General features: G+C 34.2%; 1 protein-coding gene across 2 annotated transcripts in view; it reads right to left on the bottom strand.

The window, feature by feature from the left end:
* LOC150100741 (uncharacterized) overlaps window positions 1-22,144 on the bottom strand; it is a 207,183-nt gene that overhangs the window by 91,606 nt on the left and 93,433 nt on the right. For both annotated transcript variants that reach the window (XM_090401717.1, XM_090401718.1), the window contains exons 11-12: window positions 13,946-14,067; window positions 9,893-10,022 (exon numbers count right to left, since the gene is read on the bottom strand). In XM_090401717.1, coding sequence (XP_090257843.1) covers window positions 9,893-10,022; window positions 13,946-14,067 — 252 coding nt within the window. The remainder of the gene's footprint in view (window positions 1-9,892; window positions 10,023-13,945; window positions 14,068-22,144) is intronic.

Genomic DNA, 22,144 nt, shown 5'->3' with positions numbered 1-22,144 from the left:
CATCTTTATTTCTGATATACATTGCTTAGAAAGAAATCAATGGACACTATAGTGTGAGGAACAAACATCTAGGGCTACCCACCTTAATAAGATGTAAGATCATTTTGCTGCAATGACTGCAGCAATCCTAAAGGGCAGTGTTTCTCAACCTGTGGTCCACGGCAATGGGACAGGTGGTCCATAGGCAGACTTAAATTAATTAAATAAATATATATATTTTTAATTATCCAAACAAATTAAAATTGAATAAGTAAGTAAAAATTATTGAAATCAAATGGAGACTTAAAAAAAAACAACAAATAGTGTCAGAATGTTCAAAGGCAGAAGCAATAAAACTATATTGTTGTTCACTTCACCCCCTCATTTATCATTCATCATTCTGGCACTACAATAATTTATAGAGGCAGAATAACGAATAACAAGAGGGGTGAAGTGAACAACAATATAGTTTTATTGCTTCCACCTTCCCTTGCTGTTTTGTCAGATTTGAAGTAAACATGTGTTATCCACATTCTAACCAACTGTTTGTTGTTTATTGATTTTTATTTCTGAAGGTTTTCCTCTTTCAACAAAGGTTCAGTATACCTTCTGAAGCGCTAAATGATACTTAGACAAAGTGTGTCATGAGTTAACCCCCAGTATTTATATATTTTTCAGAAACGTTTTTTAATAATGGAAAAGTGGCTTAGAACTAGGACTTTCAAAAGAAGAGCAAATGAATCAGGTGATGCTAACCCTAATTGTGATACATGTGTTGTAACGGTGAGTAAATCTGATACTATTAAAGTAGAAGAAACAAGCAGTTCAAAGAAAAAATACAGTAGGAAATATAACAGTTCATATTTGGAATTCAGGTTTACTTGGTGTGGAGATGAAAGTGAACAGAAACCTCAATGTGTTTTGTGTTATGCAGTGTTGTTGAACAAGTGCATGAAACCTGCAAAACTCCGACATTTAGAAACTAAACATTGTGATGTGAAAAATAAGCAAATTAAAGGCCAATTTCAGTGACAGTAAGATTAAATCATGGGAAAGATGTGGTTTTGGCCATGGGTTCGATTAATAGCAAGGCACTGGAAACATCTATCTCTTAAGTTTGCACATAGAGAAAACGGAAACCTCATTCTATCGGGGAAAATTTACTACTTCCAGCTATAAAAGATGTGGTAAAAACTATGTCTGGCAACAAGTTACTAAAAGATGTTGATTTGACTCCTCTTTCAATGACACTGTAGGTTGCAGAATTAATGATATGGCAGGTGACGTAGAATATCAGTTAATTGAAAGATTTAAGAAGAGCCCTTATTATGCATTATAAATAGACGAGAGTACTGATGTTACAGAGGATGCGCAGTTAATATGATATGTAAGATATGCACATGATAACAACATTCATGATGATATTCTGTTTTGTAGAACTTTGTCATCCCGAACAACTGGAGAAGAAATATTTCGCACTCTCAATAATCACATGATACACAAAGGGATCCAGTGGGAAAAATGTATGGGCTTCTGTTCGGATGGAGCTCACACCCTTACAGGCAGGCATAGTTGGGGGTTGTTTCTATGGTCAAGGAAGGAGCTCCGGATATGAATCAGGTATATTGTTTCACACATAGGAAAAGGTTGGCCTCAAAGAATGCCACCAGAATTTAAAACTGTGCTATACAATGCTTTAAAGCTAGTTAATTTTATTAAAGCTTGACCGCTAAATAACAGGTTATTTTCAGTATTCTGTGATGAAATGGACAGTGAATATATACAACTTTTGTTTCATTCTGAAATTCGCTGGATTTCCAGGGGCAAAGTACTAACAAGTTTTATTGTCTGTAAATGAATGTAATTCTAATTTTGCATCACTCCTTGTTGACGAAGCATTGTTATCAACACTACACTATCTTTCAGACATTTTTTTCGAAATTAAATGAACTAAATCTCTCCCTTCAGGGAAATTCTTTAACTGTTCTTGATGCCTACGACAAAATAAAGGCATTCAAGAGAAAAGAAAAAAAAAAAATGGTGTTGTGCATTAGCTATGTAAAAGACAGATAATCTGCACCTTTTCCAACATTGGAATCCTTTTTTAGTGGAAAATTATCTTTTTGTTGATTCTGAGTTTCTGGAAAGTGTTTGTGATCACCTCAAAACTCTGAAACAGAATTTTGAAACATATTTTCCAAATAACTTTTATAAGAAATTTCTGTGGGTTCCAGATCTATTTCAAGCTTATGGTCAAGAGAATGACCTTTCGTTATCGAAAAAAGAACAGTTAATTGAGCTTTCAATTAACTGTTCTTGCATTCAGTGAGAAGTGAATTACCCAAATTATCTGAAGAAGCACTGAAAATCGTCATGCAGTTTTCTACAACTTATCTTTGTGAGAAAGGATTTTCATCGCTCCTTCAAATAAAAACAAAATACAGAAATCGTCTTAGTGTGTGTGTGTGTGTGTGCCGATCTTCGACTAAAGTTAACCAATATTGAGCCAGATATCCAGCAACTCTGCAAAGGCTGAGAAGATGAACCATTCATTAAAAGTATGTAGTAACATAATTATCATATTATTTATTTATTTGGACTACAGTTTCCGATTATTCTCGTTACTGGTTTTGGAATTAATCCATTTCCAAAATCAGGGATGAAACGACAGTTATGCAAAGTGACATCACGGTGAGGCTCAGCTCTGCTGGCGAGTAGGATAGCTGCCAACATCCCATTTGGCAAAGTTCCGTATCTCGTACAGTCACTTGTGGGAATATGCGGCTGAGCACACTGAATCCGTCGCATGTAGACAACAACATCCGTACAGTCATGGATTGTACAGAAACACACATCACAACATAACGAATACAAGCAGCACACAGGATGGATATAAATAAAACCACCACACGATTAATGAATCTGCCAAATTTACAATGACCACTGTTGTGCCTCTGGATAAAACAGGACAGATATAATTAAAACCACCATCATAACACAATTAGTACAAATCACATGTATACAGTATACGGTCGCTGGCGGGACAATGTGCTCGACCATGTGGATGGCACTTTGCAACTGACATAGTGAGTTGGACTGTTTATAGATATTGGGAATGACCTCACATAACAGGATGTCTTAAATTTTTTTGCTGGTCATGGGAAAACTCCTCAGTTAAATAAGGTGATTCGTATTGGTCAGACGTGTTTTTTTTTTTTGGGGGGGGGGGGGGCATTCATGAATTTGGGATGTTCCGAGTGAAATTTTTGGGTATATGCAGGAGATGGTTTGGAAAGGACAAGGGATGTCATCCATGATGGAATCCATGGATGACATCGTTTATCTTCACATCGCTGATGTAAAGATAAACGTCGTTGTGGGCAGATGAATGAAGATATCAACGAGACGGCATTGACATTCCCCATGGTACCAATGCTAAAAATGTTGCTGTGGGGCGAGTTTAATGAGTGTGGGCAGATGAATGGGGGAGTGTCAGTGGAACGGCACTGACAACCCATTCATTTGCCATCGGAAACTGATACCTTTATTTGTTTAATAAAGGTATCAATTATGTTTTCATATGTATTTGTAAATGTAATATGTAAATGTTGTGCATAAATATTTAAATATAATATGTATATGTTGTAAATGTATATGTAAATGTAGGTAATCCCAACATACATTTAAAAAAAATTGCATAACTTAGTGGTCTGTAGAATTATTTTAGGCATTTTACTGGCCCATGGGCTTAAAAAGGCTGAGAAACGCTGCTATAGGGCATAGTTTCCCACAAGCATACGATAGCAATGAACAGAAATTTTGGGCCATTCATCCTGCAGGCATGTAATGAGGTCCTGGACTGTTTTGGGGCAGATATCCCTTGACCTCACTCAATGCTCCAGTTCCCACAGATGTTCAATAGGGTTGAGGTCAGGGCTCTGTGGAGGCCAGCAAGTGTATTACCTGTGGATTACCTTGATGTAGGAGACAATGGTTAGTTTTGTAGAAACACCACATGAAGCATGAAGCACTGCATTGTCCAAAATGTTCAGATACCTCTCGGAATTCAATGTTCATGGCATCACAAACAGAGGTCAGAGGCCAAACCTGGAAACACAGGACCATACAATCACACTGCCACCTCTGAATTTCATAGTTAGGGTTATGCCCTCTGGTAAAGAGATGTCACCAGGCATCCACCACACCCATACCCATCCTTCTGCTCAGTAGAGGGTGTAGCGTGATTTATCAATCCATAATGCAGCTTTCCAAGCACTGTGCACCACTGAAAACAAAGCTGCATATTGATTTGGGTAATGTAGAATTTCCATATTGCAGTTCTAATTCTAAACCCACGTGAACCCCATGGGGCTCGATTCTAAATTTTTTGTGCAGATTTGTGTTCTAGTTGATGCCTGGAACTCTGTATTCAGCATGTTGACCGACGATGGGTGATTTTTATATATAATTCTTCGTAGCACCATACAATGATGTTCAGTGAGTGTCATGAGTTGTCCACTGCAGATAGTACTTGCAGTTGACTCCCTGCGCTTCCATCTTAGTATGGTATCAATGATTGTTGACCTGGGATGGTCCAATCTGTCAACAATTTGCCAAACAGACAGACCTGCAACATGGCATCTTAGCACAAAGCCTCTTTCAAACTCTGTCAGTTCCCTTCTCATAGCCATTTTACCTGGAAACAGTTGCACTGACTTGGAAGCATCATATTCCTCGAATATATTTAATATTGGAGGAATCATGGGTACAAACACGTGACTCGTTACATGGCACCTTGCACATGGGGGTGTCCATTGACTTCTTTCCAAGCAGCGTATATATGCTCCCTAGGGACATAAAGAATAATATTATAGTACTACATGACAGGTTTAGATTATTGCTACCTTCCTACTAAGAATGCTCCTTCAAATTAAACTATTATACTGTTCGATCACACATTTTGGTATTCCAAAATGTGTGATCTAGGTAATTCCAATTTATCTAGGTAATTCCAATTGCATCAATCCACCTAGATCTTGGTCTTCCTCTGCACATATTTCCTGCTATCTTGCATCAAACACCTGTTTAGCTAAACCTTTATTTTCCTATTCTGCATAAATGACCATACTTTTAGTCCTACTAAAAGTATGATCATTTTAGTTCTTTTAGTTCTACCCATACACTGCTAAATGCTAAAAATGTCAAGTTTCTTTTTAATATCTGCATTTTCGATATAATTCTACTATTGATGCCATCTGTTCACTAATTCTTCTCAGAACTATCTGTGTTCTCCAGGTCTTTGACCAAGAGCTTCATTTCTTAGCAAACTTTAAGACTTATAAGTTAAAACTCATATGAATTCTGTATTGTATGCAGCTGTTTTAATATTTTCACTAATTTCTGTCTTATTCTATAAAAATTTATTCATCATCATCATCATCATCATACGTATCAAGGATTTAGGCCTAGCATGGCCTGTTCCGGCCTTAGAAGTCATCGTTGAATCGTTTAAGCGGACGTCCTGGTTTTCTTTTTCCTAATGGCTTGTACTTTAAGGCTTATTTTGATAATCTTTCTGTTTTCATTCTTTGAACGTGTTCCATCCATTTATGTTTATATTTTTTAATTTTTTCTATTACTGGTTCTTGGTTTAATTCTTTCATAATATCTTCATTTCTTTTGTGATCAAATAGGGTATACTTTGCAGTTTTTCTCATAAACTTCATTTCTGCTGTTGTTAATCTTTATTTGTCTTTTTGTTCTATTGTCCAGATTTCGCTTCCATACATTAAGACCGGTAGGGCTAATGTATTGTATACTTTTAGCCTGGTTTGTTTTTGAACTAGGTTTGGTTTAAATATAGAGTTAATTACTCCTGTTATTTTTAAATATTTTGCAATTTTTATGTTTATATCTTTTTCATTTTCATAAGTGATCATACATCCTAGGTAGTTAAATGAATTCACCTGTTCTAAGATCTTGTTATCTATTACTATTTTAGTTCTTGCTGGATCTTGTCCTTTAAAGGCCATAGTTTTTGATTTTTCCGTTGATATTATCATACCATAATCTTTGGATATCTCATTTAGATTTAAAATAGATTTCTGTAAGTTATCTTCAGAATTTGTAATTATTATTTGGTCGTCTGCAAAGAGGAGAGTGTTTAAGTTAACTGTAGGTGAAAGTTTAATTCCTTGATGTAAATTTTTACTCCATTTTATTATTATTTCATTTAAGTAGATATTAAAAAGAGTTGCTGAGAGGGGACATCCCTGTCAGACCCCTTGGTTTATCTCTCTTGTATATGATAGCTCGTGATTTAATCTTATTTGTATTTGATTATTTTCATATATACTTGTGATAGCTTTTAGGATATGATTTGGTATTTGTCTTTCTTTTAATATGTTAAATAATATGTTTCAAAAATTTATTCATAACAATATATAAGCAAACATTTTAGTCTTTGGGCATCTTACTTTATCCAATGTTTTTGAATAAGACAAGAAATGTGAAAACAATATTTATGAAAAGAAGGCATCTATTTCAATCCTTAATAGAAAAAAAGTAATATCAAACCCTACCTTAGTAGAATAAATTACTCCTTATGCAGAAGCAGCATGAATATCAGATTAACAGCATAATGTAAATTAATACCAAGTTTAAAAATTAAATAATCAAGAAGTAATGTGTAAGACTTGAGATATGAATAAGTAATAAATAAAACCCAGAATATCAAAGATGAAAATAATAATAAATAAAATAAAAAGGGAATGAATGAAAATTAGAAATATAGAAATAATAAATAAAACTCAAAATGTAAAAATAAAGGAAAAAAATCCAATATATAAACTAGTAATAAATAACCCAAGTTATAAAATGTAATAGATAAAAACCTAAGATAGGAAAAAAAGTAAACCCCAAGGTATAAAAAGTGAATTTAAGACCAAGAGGAATAAGTATGAAAGAATATGTAAAATATGAACATGAAATTGAACAACTGATATAAAATTAGTCATGATGGAGGTACACTTTACAGGATAAAAAGTGTTTGGAAATACAGCCATCCTCAGAAGTGTGAAAGAAAACTGACAGAACTCCTTATATAGATGGCATCACTGGGCATGGTGCATTCTGATCATTTGTTAGTTTTGCATTCATTTTTATATGATGGTGCTTCCAAATTTCTGAAATTATGTAAGGGCAATGAAAATTAAGAGCATTAAAATTTTTCAAATAGCTAGTAATTCTGATATACAAAATTTAGTTTCATTTTTTTTTAGTTGAGGATGCAACTTCAATTTGTGAGACATGGTTATATTTGCATGTAAATGGTAAAATTCGGTGGTTGCGGTTTGAGATTTTTTTTTTTTTTTTGTTGGCTTGTTTCTTATTCTTTTTTGTAATTTTATGAAGATTTTCTGGAATGGGAATGCAGCAGTCTCAAAAATGTTCGTATAGAAGAGAACCTAACTTCAGATAGTTTTTTCAGTCAGTTATAAATTAAATGAAAGATGCCAAGAAATTATATTCTTGTTTAATCCTTTATTCAAAGTAAGCAAAGTATGCATGTGAAGTATCTTCACAACTAGGATATTTGTATATAGAGAGACTAATGACTTAACATTAATTGCATTAGTATCCCATAATGCAAAACACACATCCTTCAGGGTGTGTATAATGCTAAGCATTATGGGAAGGTCCACTCCCCATACTGGTTTCAAAACTTTATTGAGGTCTCATCAGCGGAAGCCAGACAGAAGAGTACCAAGGTTGATATAATGCAGAAGTCATATATTTCCCATATACACAGTGAAATACATATACATAGTGAAAATGTTTCACATCTTATTATTAAAATACTCTGAATTAGAGCTAGTTGTTGGAAATTTTTTTCACTTGGTTATAAATTAAATTAAAGATTATTTCTCCCATTCTACCCATGCTATTACTGTAGTACTGATTTACAACCTTTTTGTGGGGGAGGGAGACATGAAACTGCTACAGAGGCACTCTAGAGAAACAGCTGTCGCTCACAAGTAACTCACGTGAGAAGTTAATGTAAGATATTAAGAAAAGTTTCTTGATGAAGTCCCATAAATTTCATCCTTTACTATAGCATCCAAAACCAAGTCTTATCCACTTGTGCACCATATAAACACTAAGCATTTGGAAATTTTATGTATTCAAGAAAACAATTTATCTCTAGCTAAATTATGGTCAATTCTCACTACAGGAAACCACTATAGCAAACTCACTGTCTATAACAACTACTGAAAAAGTCCCAAATTTCCCAGGTACAGCTATGTGAAAAGAAAAAGAAATTATCAACTAAAACAAACTATTCCTCTGGTCCCTATAAATTTGCTACAGTGATAGTTAACTGCATTAAATGCTACTATACTTTCTAAGAACTACTAAAAGATTAAAAATATTGAATCATGGAATGCTATTTATATAAATACGTCACAAAATATGCAAAAATCTAAGGTTAATAATCTTCAGTTCCAACAATTTGAGACTATAGGATCTGAAATGAAATATGTTTATTTTAAAGTGTAAATATATTCATATATATGTTACCAGCAAAGTGTGAAAAGCAGGCATTCTATAGAATGCCTAGGCGTTTTTTGGGCAAAGTATGAAATGTCTGTTTTTATTTAATATTTTGCATACTTTCCCTAGGCATTGTATAGAATACCTATGCATTATATAGAATGATAAATACTATTTCAGCTATATTTTCATTTTGAAGCTTTAAATTTTGCCGCCATGGGGAGGTTAGGTGCTGGCGGTTGTTATGAGTATGACAGATGATGATTTTTACTCACTTGGAATGAGTGTGACAGACGATGGTTTTTACCACACTTGGAACTGCTGAAGGAATTTTAACCACCTAACCGGCCAGGATGTATATATACGTCCAAGATACCATGGATGCGATGTGCATATTAAAATTGTAATACCATTGATATTACATTGAAATATATGATGGATACGAAGTGTAGAGGAGTGATGTATTTTATCCATATTGATGGCGACATGGTTAAACCAACCCTATGCCAGATCCAAAGTATGAAATTTCTCTCTCTCTCTTTTTTTTTTTTTTTTTACATACTATTTTGGCTATATATTTTCATTTTGAAGTTTTAAATTTTGCTTCCATGGGGAGGTTAGGTTAGGTGCTGGTGGTTGTTATGAGTGTAACAGATAATGGTTTTTATCGACTTGGAACTGCTGAAGGAATTTTAAAACCAACTCTATGCCAGATCACAATTCACTTTATGTTCCAAGGACTTACTGAGAGTTGGAGACGTTCCTGACCACGAAATAGCTCTCCGGTCAGCTGCTTCCGCTCAGTCCACAGGTAGGGTTCGTGAGTGTACTTGCAAGACCAAGTGCCAAAATTTGAAGTGCTTTTGTATGAAAAAGGCTGTTAAGTGCAATTCAAAATGCCATTCTAGAACGTCTCCAACTCTCAGTAAGTCGAGACATAAAGTGAATTGTGATCTGGCATAGAGTTGGTTTAAAATTCCTTCAGCAGTTCCAAGTCGATAAAAACCATTGTCTGTCACACTCATAACAACCGCCAGCACCTAACCTAGCCTCCCCATGGCAGCAAAATTGAAAACTTCAAAATGAAAATATAGCCGAAATAGTATTTGCCATTCTATATAATGCCTAGGTATTCTATACAATGCCTAGGGAAAGTATGTAAAATATTTAAAAAAAAAACAGACATTTCATACTTTGCCAAAAAACGCCTAGGCATTCTATAGAATGAATGCCTGCTTTTCACACTTTGCCAGTAACATATACATATATTCATAATTATTCAAGTGTGTGATTTAAATTATATGATTTTTTTAAATTTAATAAAAAAAAAAAGACTCTGTACACAAAAACAAGTATTTACTTCTCATTAAATTCACCAGAACAGAGAGATAAAAGCTCTTTCATATTTTCTTGAGAATCATGACTAGATGACAGAAGATTCTTGCACCCAGGGGAGTCAGGAAAAGTTTTAAAGGAACTGTTTTGTAAACCTGAAATAAAATGAATATACATTACATGTAGTATTATAAACATACTAAAAGTAGGTTATCAATCAGCTGCTTAAAATATCAAGAAAAATGTAAGCAAATTACTTTTTTTTGTTGTTTTAATACAGCATCCCATGTACCAAAGGTTAAACTCTACAACTACCAAGAAAGCCAAAAGTGAAAAAAAGTATAAAAGAGAAACATTCGTTTGGTTTAAATAACTGAAAGAGATACTGTCTTCTATATAATAAATAAAGTAGTTAAATGAAAAGTTAGATTTTAGAATTTAAATATTAGATTTTACTGAACAGTTCAATTCAGTTCAGTAAAAAAATAAATAAATAAAAAATAAATCAGTGACAGGAACTGATGTAGGAATAGTAGTAGATGAACAGGAGAGGTGTTCAGGATATTGCAGAATCATAATGTGAATACAGCTATGGGATATAGGTCCACATATGTGAGAATGGGTAAGGAAATTAAATAACCAGGCTGTTTAGTTGAAACATTCTTGGTCCAAAGGAAGTAGAAAGAGAGCAAAATAGCTCCACTTTATATGGGCTAAGATAGAGGTAGAAAATTATAGGCAAGGCCGGAGAAGTTGGTTAAAAAAATTCAGGAATGGGTCATAAGAATATATTATTCTATGGCAGTGTTTCTCAAACTTCAGATATCTGCACACCCCTTCTTAAATTTTCATTATTATCAAGTACCTCCTTATCAAAGTAATCATAATAAATAAAGTATATTTCATTGTAAATGTCTATTTTATTTGAATTTATATGTTCATGTAAACAAAAAATATGATTTATTTTTAATAGAACAAAATTTGGAATTGGTTCCTCTTCATTTCTCGTCCATGAAAATCCACATTCATATCATACTTACAAAGATTTTTCATCTTCTTCCTAGTTGGTTCTCTAGAGATGTCAGATGACACACCCTTATCAATTTCATTTGATCCAGATACAATATCAATGTTTTCTTGTTGCTTACAGCTACTTGTATTTGCTATATTGCTTTTTTTTGTGAGTTTTATAAATGTTTTATAAATCCAGTGTTTAACCAATGACCATACTTAAGAATTTGAAAGCTAAAAAATTACCGTATTTACTTGAACATAACTCGCACTTTTTTCCCAAAATTAAATCTAAAAAATCGTGGTGTGAGATATATGAAGGGATATTCGGAAACTAAAGTTTTCAGAAAAAAACTGAAATTGGTGTGACTTACCAAGAAGCTCCTATTTGCTATCGCTACTTTTGGCATCCAGAATAGTTTCCTTGTGTGCATCGTCAAAGTCATCTACCCAAATAGCTTCATCTTCTTTCCCATTATTTGAAACAAAAATTAACAGTAATTTACAAGACTTGAGATACGTAATGAACAATCCTTCACAAATGACTAATGAGAAGTAAAAGAAGAACGAGCAACAGACAGCAATGGTAGGCCAGTAGAGATAGAGCAGCTATGAAGAAGTGCATATGATTGGTGCGATATTAACAAAAGATCGCGCAAACCAAAGACAATGGCAGGCCAACAGTTGAGTTGAAATGCTAATTCTCTTCAACTGAATTCCATAATATTTGAAACACATTCACTATATATTTCTTAGTTATAACATGTTCATGACAGGGGTACTGTATAGACTCAAGCAAAACCATATGTTGCACCTGCAACATATGGTTTTGCTTGAGTCTATACAGCAGTTTCTGTTGGAGGAGGAGATGTGATTCATTACTTAGTGCCGTTTTTTTATCCCAGTTGTCTCTATTTGCCCTATTTGTTGAGAAATATATTACACAGACTGCAAATGTCTCTGTACCTTATTCAATGATACAATAAAACTACTTAGTATAAAAACTAGTATAGTGATGTTGAGGAGGACGTGTTGTTTACTGCAGGGAGCAAGTTACTATCACCATGACATGAACGTCGTGGTGATAGTAACTTGCAATTTGAGTAGGAGAATTCATACATAATATATAATTTATTGAGAAATATATACATTTAAAAATAATTCTTTTTTTCTTAATAATGATTCCATGCGTTAGTGATGCATAGCTGAAAATTCCTGCGTACCCCAGGGGTATGCATACCACACTTTGAGAAACACTGCTCTATGGGAATTGCATTTTATGAAGAGTGGGTTCATTAAATAATTTACTCGCTTATTTAAGTTAAGGGATATTACATCCCATATTGTTTCATAGCCAAATAAGAAACTCAAAGAGTTTCATGCCGAATACAGAAACTATATAAAGTTTGGCAAGTCCTTACTTTTTATAACAGAGAAAGTTCAGTTGGATAAAGAGAAGACTACAAGATAATACTGCTAGACTTTGCAAAAGGATCCAACAGTATGCCATGTGCAACTCTGTTATTACACAAACTGGAGCAAATGGGGATAGATATGAAGCTGGCAAAATGGATATGATGATGGCTGATGGACAGATACAGAAGAGTAGTATATGAAGGAGTATACTCCAAAGGCAGATAACTAGCAGTACTTGGACTGCTTCTAATTAATCTGTATATTAATGATATAAGGAAAGGATTTGAAGGAAAATATTAAGTTATTTGATATTTATGCAAAACTGGGTCGAATAGTAATCAAGGTGATGTAAAGATCCTGCAGAATGATTCAAACAAAGGACAAAAGATAATCAATGTCAGTTTAATGTGGAAAAGTGTTACATTTTCACATTAAGCTGGCAGGAGGCTAAGATAGAGGTAGAAGTGTTAATGCATTTGTTTCATGTTAATGCTTGTTCATTTTGGGATGAAAACATTATGAGTTGTACATTACAGTCAAGACTTGGCACTTAGCAGGGCTCCATGCTATCAGTTATCAGACTGGCATCAGCAATACCAGGCATTTGTCTGAGCAACCATCTGCTTTATTTGCATATATTCTTATGAAAAATTCTTATGATTTTGCATATGTTGTCGCTTGCAATTATATTGAGTGAAAATAAAATAGCTTAAAAATGTAAATTTTGAGGATATAATAGCTGCCTTTGTTAATAAAAAAAAAAAAAAAAAAGTTAAAACTTGTAACTTAACTCTGCAAGTCATAACATGTAAAAGATTCAATTATGTTTTTGAATTGTATATGATGTGAATCCTCCCCCCCAAAGGAAATTTGGGACCTTGCATTCTTATCTTGCACAAAACCGTGAAATATGGAGCTGGTACTGACTATAGTGATGTAACTGGACTCCAGAAAATTGATGACGCTAGGAATTTAGAGAGTTTGTGTTCAGAGAGTTATATTTCAAAAAGTGGCCAAAGCAGCTCAAAAATAAATTACTTGGTTAACGAAGAACACACGAACAAGCAGAGATAGCAAAGTTATTATTCCTCTTTATGAGGTTTTGATATGATATATCCAATTCTGGATTATTGTGCACAGATCTGGTTACCTGAATTTCTTGGGAATGAGGTAGTGATGAAGAGGATCAGGCTCCTTCTGACAGTTTTTTTTTTCCAGCAATTTTTTTCCTACTATTTTTTTAATTTCTCAATTTCATTACTGGTATAATAATGAAATAGTATGTCCATTTTCTCAGGTGTAAAAGCAATGAAACTGATTGTGAAGATTGTATAATCATATCAACAGACAGCTTTCAAAGGAATATAGTTCTGCACTTATGGCAAGATGCTATAAACTAATTTTATGGTTGGAAAAAAAAAAGTCTTGAATTTAGTTCACTTTATTCTGTACATTTCTCACATTTTTTTTTTCAAATATTTTAAAAAATATGGAAATGGACAAAAGAATATGTATGGTATTGTTGTGTAACATTGTTTTTTTTATAAATATGTGAAATGTGAAAAAAAAAATTTGCTAAATATGCCAACACTTTAATATATGTTATGATACATACTCACTTTAGTATGTTTTTTTTTTTCTCTCCACTCACCTGAAAACTGTCCTGAACAAAGGGCAAGCATATCATCCATATTATTTTCACTTGTGCTATTTCCAACTAGCTTTTTAATCTGACTGCTGTCACTAGTTTTGCTTGTTCTCAATGAAGTATTACTACATTGGGAAAAAAAAAAAAAAAACGTTTATTTTTAATGCCAGATTTATGTTCACTATATATAATGAATTTCAATTATGTTTTGATTAACATGTAGGAAACGCTAAATTTTATAATGCACATGGTTTGCATTCTCAAAAATGCAAAATATGAATGCTAAACAACAAGACAAGCATGCATGCATTGATGCACATATAATGCATTACTTGCAGATCTTAACAAATTATGCAAACTCCTACTTGCCACACAACAACATACTCGCCCAAGACACTCAATTTTTTAAATGATGCGTTTCAATAAATCATTAGGAATTGCATAAACTGATCAGTGGTACTGTATCTGTGTTGTTTAGAGATAAGAGACTTCATTTAAAAAGTTATTTCTTATTAAACAAAAAATATTATATTCTGTCCAATCTACAGCTACTCATCAGCTGGCAAATTCTACTTACCACAAGCAAGTGGGCAAGCATACTGGTCAAGCCCTGATTATGTGTATGCACAGATAAGAAGTGTAGTCAATGCAGAAAATAAATGACATTTTAATTCCTTAAGCAATGCCCGCATTACTTATAGAATTAAAATGCTGGTTATTTGCCTTGATAAATAAATATAAAGAAAGAATATTTGTTATTGGCTATATGACATAATTTCATATTTTTAATGACCAAGTTTTCAAGACAAAATTTTTTTTTTTTTTACTCATGTATTTAATGAAAAAGAAGTTATATACATAACCACTGTAATGCCCATATGGATAGAATATATCAATCAACTATATATCCATATTATTTCAACGGAATATCAATGGTATTGAAACTTTAATGAGCATTTTGCATCATGGCCACCTTGCTAGATGGGCAGTTAGTATAGGAAAAAAGGTGCAGTTCTACAGCTCAGCGTACTTGTTCTAATCATCCTATGTTCTGATAACAGAACACACACAAATTTTAATGCCAAATACTCTATTTTTAAAATGAATCAAAACATTCATATTTTTCAAATTTTCACATAGTGAAAGATTCAGTCACTGGACCAAAATCAATCTTAAAAGAAAAAGAACTGAAAATTGCCACTATCAAATATACTTAGCACCAAGAGAAAACAATGATTGTGTTTAACATGAACACATTGTTACTAAGACAAAGAATATTAAAACAGGTGAGATACCCTGATCAATGGTGGCTAGGAAAAAAAATCTTACACTTATTATTCAAAGGTATAAGATTCTGTTGAGTGGTGCTTTGTAATGTCAACTTGAACATGTGCTCATATTTAATTGTTTTTAAAAGTGTTTTCTCTCAAACCTTAACACCAAACAAAAATAGAGAAATAATTCTTAAGGATCTGAAGATCTCCAGAACAAAATCATAAGTACTCTTGAGAGATCTGTAAAAAATTATATTCTTTTTTATATAAGCCATGAGCAACACACTAGGATCAAACTATGCCTACTACCTATGGCCAAGATATTGGTTACAAAACCAGAAGCAACACTGGGGTACCTCAGATCCCACTACCACAAAAAACAATCGATCATTAACCAAACAGAAGTGTAGCAGCTGTAAACTTGAAGGTCAGGGGAAAAAAAAAAGATTTTTATGTGCAATTTCTTTCACTGGATGCATGCCAGCATCCACTGACAAAAACTGCCCTTATCATCCACTGATCTTTCAGTTGATCATTACAAAGATGAATGAATTGATCCACAAACTTCTAGCACAGGGGACAGAAAAGTAGGTGGTTGACCTCAACCAAACATGTTGCTGTCCGTTGTGCATCCTTGCCATTAAACAATTTTCCTCCGCAAGTGAATGAGTCTTGAACAGTGCCTTATCACTGTGGAAGAGATCTTCTCTGACAAAATTGATACAACAGAAAGAGATCAGCACCTAACTAATAAGTGCCAATGAAAACACCAAGCTCTGTAACCTTATCATGACAGCAGTGCACAATTCAATGAAAGCAGAAAATAAAAACTATAATGTCGTCATCATCATCATCATCAACTTCCTGGAACACTAAAGGATGATATTAACAAACTCACTGATGTAAATTCAACTCCTAAAAACGGTCAGGTGTTGCCACTCTAGACCTACGTGCACATTCAAAAGTGCTCCATCAGGTGTACTTGTATACATGGAGGACTTTTGAATGTGCATCTGGATATTATCTTTTTCCTTCGTCAACTAAAGGAAAAATACCAAAATGGTGATGAAGCATGGATCATGATTATCTACAAGAAATGCTGGTCCAATAAACAAGTGCAATTGGCAGTCATCCTGAAAACAAATACTTGGACATGCAACCAACACCTGTATAAGGAACATGCTTGGCCTAAGTTGTTGTTAGCATATGGAAACAAAACAAGCAAACCAGTCCCATGAACACACACAGATCTACAGACATTGAACACTTTGAGGAATGATGGTAGTCTTCAATGGCTCCTGGCTAGGAAGAGGTAACTTCTGACTGGTATCCTGGATGTTTTGAGATATAAAGATCCAAGTTTCTGTGAGAAAAAAATCCTCCACCTCTAAAACATCTGATAATTTTCTTCACATCATAGATGGAAATTGATACAGAGGCTCTCTTGGCCTAAGTGGTCAACAACAAACCTGAGGTTTGCTGTTGACCCTTAATGCCAAAGAGTATCTAACTTAGAATCTCCTAATTTTGATCTCCTTTAGCTGAAAATCTCTCTACCTCATTACACCAAATTCTGCTGTTTCTATTGCTCTCCTAATGCCACCAACCATTCCAAACTTTTCTGATTTCCTATCTAGATATTGATTTTCTTCACTCTAAATTTCCTAATAGTGAGATCATCTTTCTCAGGTATTTTAATGTTCACAACACCAACTGGCTTTCCTCTTCCAACTACACAGATCAGCAGGAAGAGATGTTGAGACATTTGCTTTCACTAATGATCTTATCCAAATAGTTCACCATAAGGTGATCTGGTATTTGAGTGGGTATGTGAACTATTCAAGCAAGCATGTGAACTCTCTTCAAACACCTTCGACCTCTCTTACTAGTGATTCTTCTAAGTACACTGTGAATGTCCTTCAGGTAATTCATATCATAATCTTGATTTCTTCTCCCCATGGAGCAACATGCACAAAGTCACTTCTTACCGGCATACTGTATGGCATAATAAAAATGCCAAGTTGCTAGCCTTGGTGGCCGAGTGGTTAGCATACTCGCTCTCCAACCAACAGGATGCAGGTTTAAATCCTGCAGTGTGCATGGATTGTCTTTAGGTGGGAGATGAATTTCATTGCACAGTGTGAGACCATCTTTCCACTTACTGGAGGCCTGAAAAGTTACATGTTTGGTCATTTGCAAATAACCTTTTCATCATGGGTTGGGAACAACATAAAAACAGTGGGGATGGATGATCTTAGCAGCTTCTATGCCTCATTTCTTATTCAGGGTACTGTCTCCAGCTTCTGACCCAAATACATATACTGACATGTCACCAAAATAATCCTTAAAGGTATGGAAACATTTATTTCCCATTTCATTCTACATTCCCAGCAAGGCACACCTTTGGAGAACTAAACCTTGGTTCTCCAAAGGTGTGCCAAGGCTGTACAAGTGAAGAATTGAGCATACCATAACTGTTTTTCATCCAGAATGCTATCTTCCTTTACTGATTATCAGTGGCAACCGCTGAAAATTTTAAATGGGGGTGCTGCACATACAAAATAAGAAAATAATTCATTTTTTCCTAATCAGTAACCAATTTATCAATAAGTAAATTTACATATTCGAGAATATGTAAATTTACATGCTTCGAGAATTTTGAGACTCGCCAATATTTGTTTGCACTTGTTACGTGCAGTGACAAGTGCAAACAAATATCGGCGAGTCTAGCTGCAGCTGACCAAACGTGATAATTCCGATGCTGTGTTTAATCGAAGTGCATTTGTTTCGTAATCTAAAGCATTAATTGAACCATTCCAATTATTAATTATTCAATCAATGTCGAAACATAAGCTGTAACCTTTAACATGTATTGCATTTATATAATGTTGTAAGTATTGTTATTATTTATAAACACAAACAAAATTTAATTTTTTCATTTTTTCCTTGGGGGTGCTGCAGTGTCGCAGTGCTTATGTATAAGTCGTCACTGCTGCTTATACTAAAGCATGGAACAGCTGTAAACAATTATCAACTCATCTAAAACACATTGCAAAAAAAGCTACAAGCAAGAAACTTGTATCTTGTCCAAATGACAATCTTGCCTCCTGGTCTCTTGCTAAATCCATTGGCTGTAACTTCTATCCATTACTACTCCCACCACAGTTACACTCATGTGGTTCTATTGCATCATCATTCACAGAAAAAAACAATCTCCTGGCTTCTTTCATTTCCTCCAATTCCTTCCTGTATGGTTAACCTGGCAAATGTCCCCAACCATTTCAAACACTCACCATACAAGGCCTTATTTACCTTTTGTCAGAAAAAAATAAGAATTTTGTCCAAACTAGATACGAAGTAGCCACCTAGTCCCAGTGGCATTTCTCAAATTGTCCTGAAGGTATGCTCTAGAGCCAACTCCCATTCCGTGTGCTTTTTACACTTTCATATCCCACAGAATGGAAATTAGCTCACAATCAACCTATTCCCAAGAAAGGTAAATAATCCTTACCAACTACCACCCAATTTCTCTTACCTCAGTTCTCTCTAAAGTAACTGAGAGAAAACTATCAACATTCAATTCCTATGATATCTTGAAAACACTCAACTAATCAATAATTGCCAGTATCAATTCCACCATTGTCAATTAACAGAACTTCTGCTTACTTATGTAACTCACTTCTGGACAACACCATGGGAAAATTATGAAATTAATCAAAAGGCAATTCCTCAAAAAAGCAATTCACGAATGGCAATTAATTGAAAATGCAATTTATCCAAAGGCAATTGTACAAAACCAACAATTCACTGAAACTACAATTGATTGAAAAATCACAATTCACCAAACCTTTCTTTTAGTGTTATTACATGGTGATCAGAATTCATTTTAGAAATTATGGACTTTACAACCGTGTTATAAATAACTATTTTAATATCCTGACATTTCGATCTTCGTATTAAGACCATCATCTGCAGCATATACAAATATACAGGACAAGCTGAGTTACATTACATACAGTAAGTCAGAGAAACAATGAATTGATCACATGTTATTCTACTGGCATGACCTCTAGTGAAAAAAAAAAAAAAAAAAAAAAATTTATAAACTACATCAAGTTAAATTCTATTTATGATAACATGTTCTTTCAGTAACAATGATGTCCTATTTTTAGCATTACAATTGATATTTTTGATTTAGGATCCTGGATTTTCTACAGTCCTGTTTATAGTTGCTCTTAGAGAGGAAGGGTCCGTGGATCGAATATATATTTGGTATGATGTTGTCATTGATGCCATCTGTTCATGCCCCAAATCTTTCTCAGGACTGTCCTATCTGCGGTCTCTAGTCTTTGGCCAAATGTTTTACTTCTCACCCAGCTCTCAGATCCATAAGTTAAAATTGGTTTGAACACTCCCTGTATACAGCTAATTTAGTATTTGACTAAATTCTTTCTTATTCCAATTAAATTTATTCAGTTGACTTTCCACTATACCAGCAATGTTGATTCTGTTGTCTATTTCCATATTTAATTTACTATCTTCACTGAAAATTGTGCCTAAGTAGCTGAAAAGTTTTACTTGTTCTATAGGTTCTCTATTCACAATGCAATTGATATTTTCAATGTTTCTAATATTTTCATTGTCTTTGTCTTGTTATTGCTGCCCTTCATACCATATCTATTACAACAGTTATTCAATTTAGTCAGGGAATCTTGCTTACTTGTACCAGATTTGTTTAGAAGTATAATATCATCTGCCTAAAGTAAAGAGCTCAGATCAACATCTCCAATTTTGATATCAGGTCTAATGCCATTTTCCTTCATAATATGATCCATATAGATAAATAACAGAATGGGTGGTTAGCCTAACAGCTTTGTGCTTCGCAACCCTATGCCTGGTGAAGGAGTGTCCTAGGTTCGATTCCCGTCAGTGATGTAAAGAGCTGAAGGAGCTTCCTCAGCCATAGCCAAGTTAACCAGTCTTGGGCTTGGACAGTAGGTTTTTTTTCCCGTTTTATCCTGGGGTTTTTCATCCTGCAAACTAGCCTTGAGAACTCAACACTACAGGACATAGGATGCACCGGGGCATAAGGCTGACCACTTTATCCTGTGAATGGTGTGAGGTAAAATGATTAATAAACCTTAGACACCGCAAGGTAAAAGAAGGTTAAAAGAAGATGAGATGTTTGGGATTTTTAGACCATCATTATTGTTCAGATTGGGGTGGTTGGTAATAATCTCACAGGCTTCCTTAAATTTGCATTCATACCATGTTTTGGTGTGATGTAGACAACTAATGCTTTTCCAGTCAATTTTATGTAAGGTGTTCAGGGGCATGATCAGAAAGGCCAGCTTCACCATAATTATTATATTTAATGTGTCATTTATGTTCTTTTTGTCTGATAGGAACTATGTGTCCTGTTTCTCCTATATATGGAGAAACATCATTGTGTAATATGTTACAGGGTGGGACAGCAGAGGGAGTGGGTCTTTAAATGAGTTGAGTAAGCTTTTGAATTTTGCAGGAGGTTTAAAGGTAGCTTTGAAGTTGTATTTTTGTGGTATTCTATTAATTTGATCTCATATCCCTTTAATATAAGGAATGGTTATAGTTTTATTGAGGTCTGGTTTATCTTTGTTTTTTATTGAGGTCTTGTAGAAAATTTTGTTAATAGTATTTTGGCTGTACCCATTTTTCTTGAAAAGTATTGCTGATAACTTTAAATTCATCTTTCCGTGCCTGTTCACCGTAGCAGATCTTCAGCGCCCTGTTTTTTAGAGTATTAATGACACCTAGTTTTTGTGTTGGGTGGTAGTAGGAGTTCATCATCATCATCAAATTCACTGCCATGTACCCTCAAGGGGTGTACAGGATATGATAGTACTACACGAAAAATTTACATCATTACTGACTTCCTATCTACAATTTTCCTCCAGATCAGTCTGTGACTTTTCAAGAACGTCTGTAACTTTTCTTTTTTGTCTAAGGCTTTGTACCGTATCAATCCACTTATATCTTGGTCTTCCTCTGGATTGTTTTCCTGCCAACCTGGCAGAGAACACTTGTTTTGCCAATCTTTCCTCGCCCATTCTGTTTAAATGACCATACCACCTGAGATTAGCTCTGCTAACGCATTCCTGGATGTTAACAATGTCAAGTTCTTTCCTAATATCCTCATTTTTAATATGATCTTGCCATTGATGCCATCTGTTCATGCCTCTAATCTTTCTCAGAATTCTCATATCTGTGGTCTCTAGTCTTTGGTCAAGTGTTTTACTTCTGACTCAGCTCTCAGATCCATAAGTTAAAACTGGTTTGAACACCGTCTTGTATACAGCTAATTTAGTGTTCCGAGTAATTTCTCCCTTATTCCATATGAATTTATTCAATTGACTTCCTACCATACCAGCTTTATTGATTCTGTTGTCTATTTCCATATTTAATTTACCATATTCACTAAAAATCGTGCCTAAGTAGGTGAAATGTTTTACTTGTTCACACAGTTACTCCGTTCACAATGCAGTTGACATTTTCAACGATTCTGCCTATTTTCATTGTCTTTGTGTTTTTATTGCTGACCTTCATGCCATATCTATTACAACAGCTTTTCAATTTAGTCAACGAATCTTGCAGACTTGCAGCATATTTATTGATAAGTATAACATCGTCTGCATAAAGCAAAGAGGTGACATTAACATCTCCAATTTTGATATCATATTTAATACCACTTTCCTTCATAATGTGATCCATATAGATAATGAATAACAGAGGGGATAATGTACATCCTTGTCTCACACCAGATTTAATATTAAACCATCAATTCTAACTGCTGACTTACAACTCAAATAAAGACTAAGTATTGCTTGATATAATGCCCCATTGACACCATATAACTATAGCATATTGAATAGCTTCTCTCTCTTGGCAC

The sequence above is a fragment of the Typopeltis vanoorti genome, chromosome 12, assembly GCF_054136105.1.
Source record: "Typopeltis vanoorti isolate ZY-2024b chromosome 12, IOZ_Tvanoo_1.0, whole genome shotgun sequence".
Lineage (NCBI taxonomy): Eukaryota > Metazoa > Arthropoda > Arachnida > Uropygi > Thelyphonidae > Typopeltis > Typopeltis vanoorti.
This window is presented reverse-complemented; position numbering and strand designations above follow the sequence as displayed.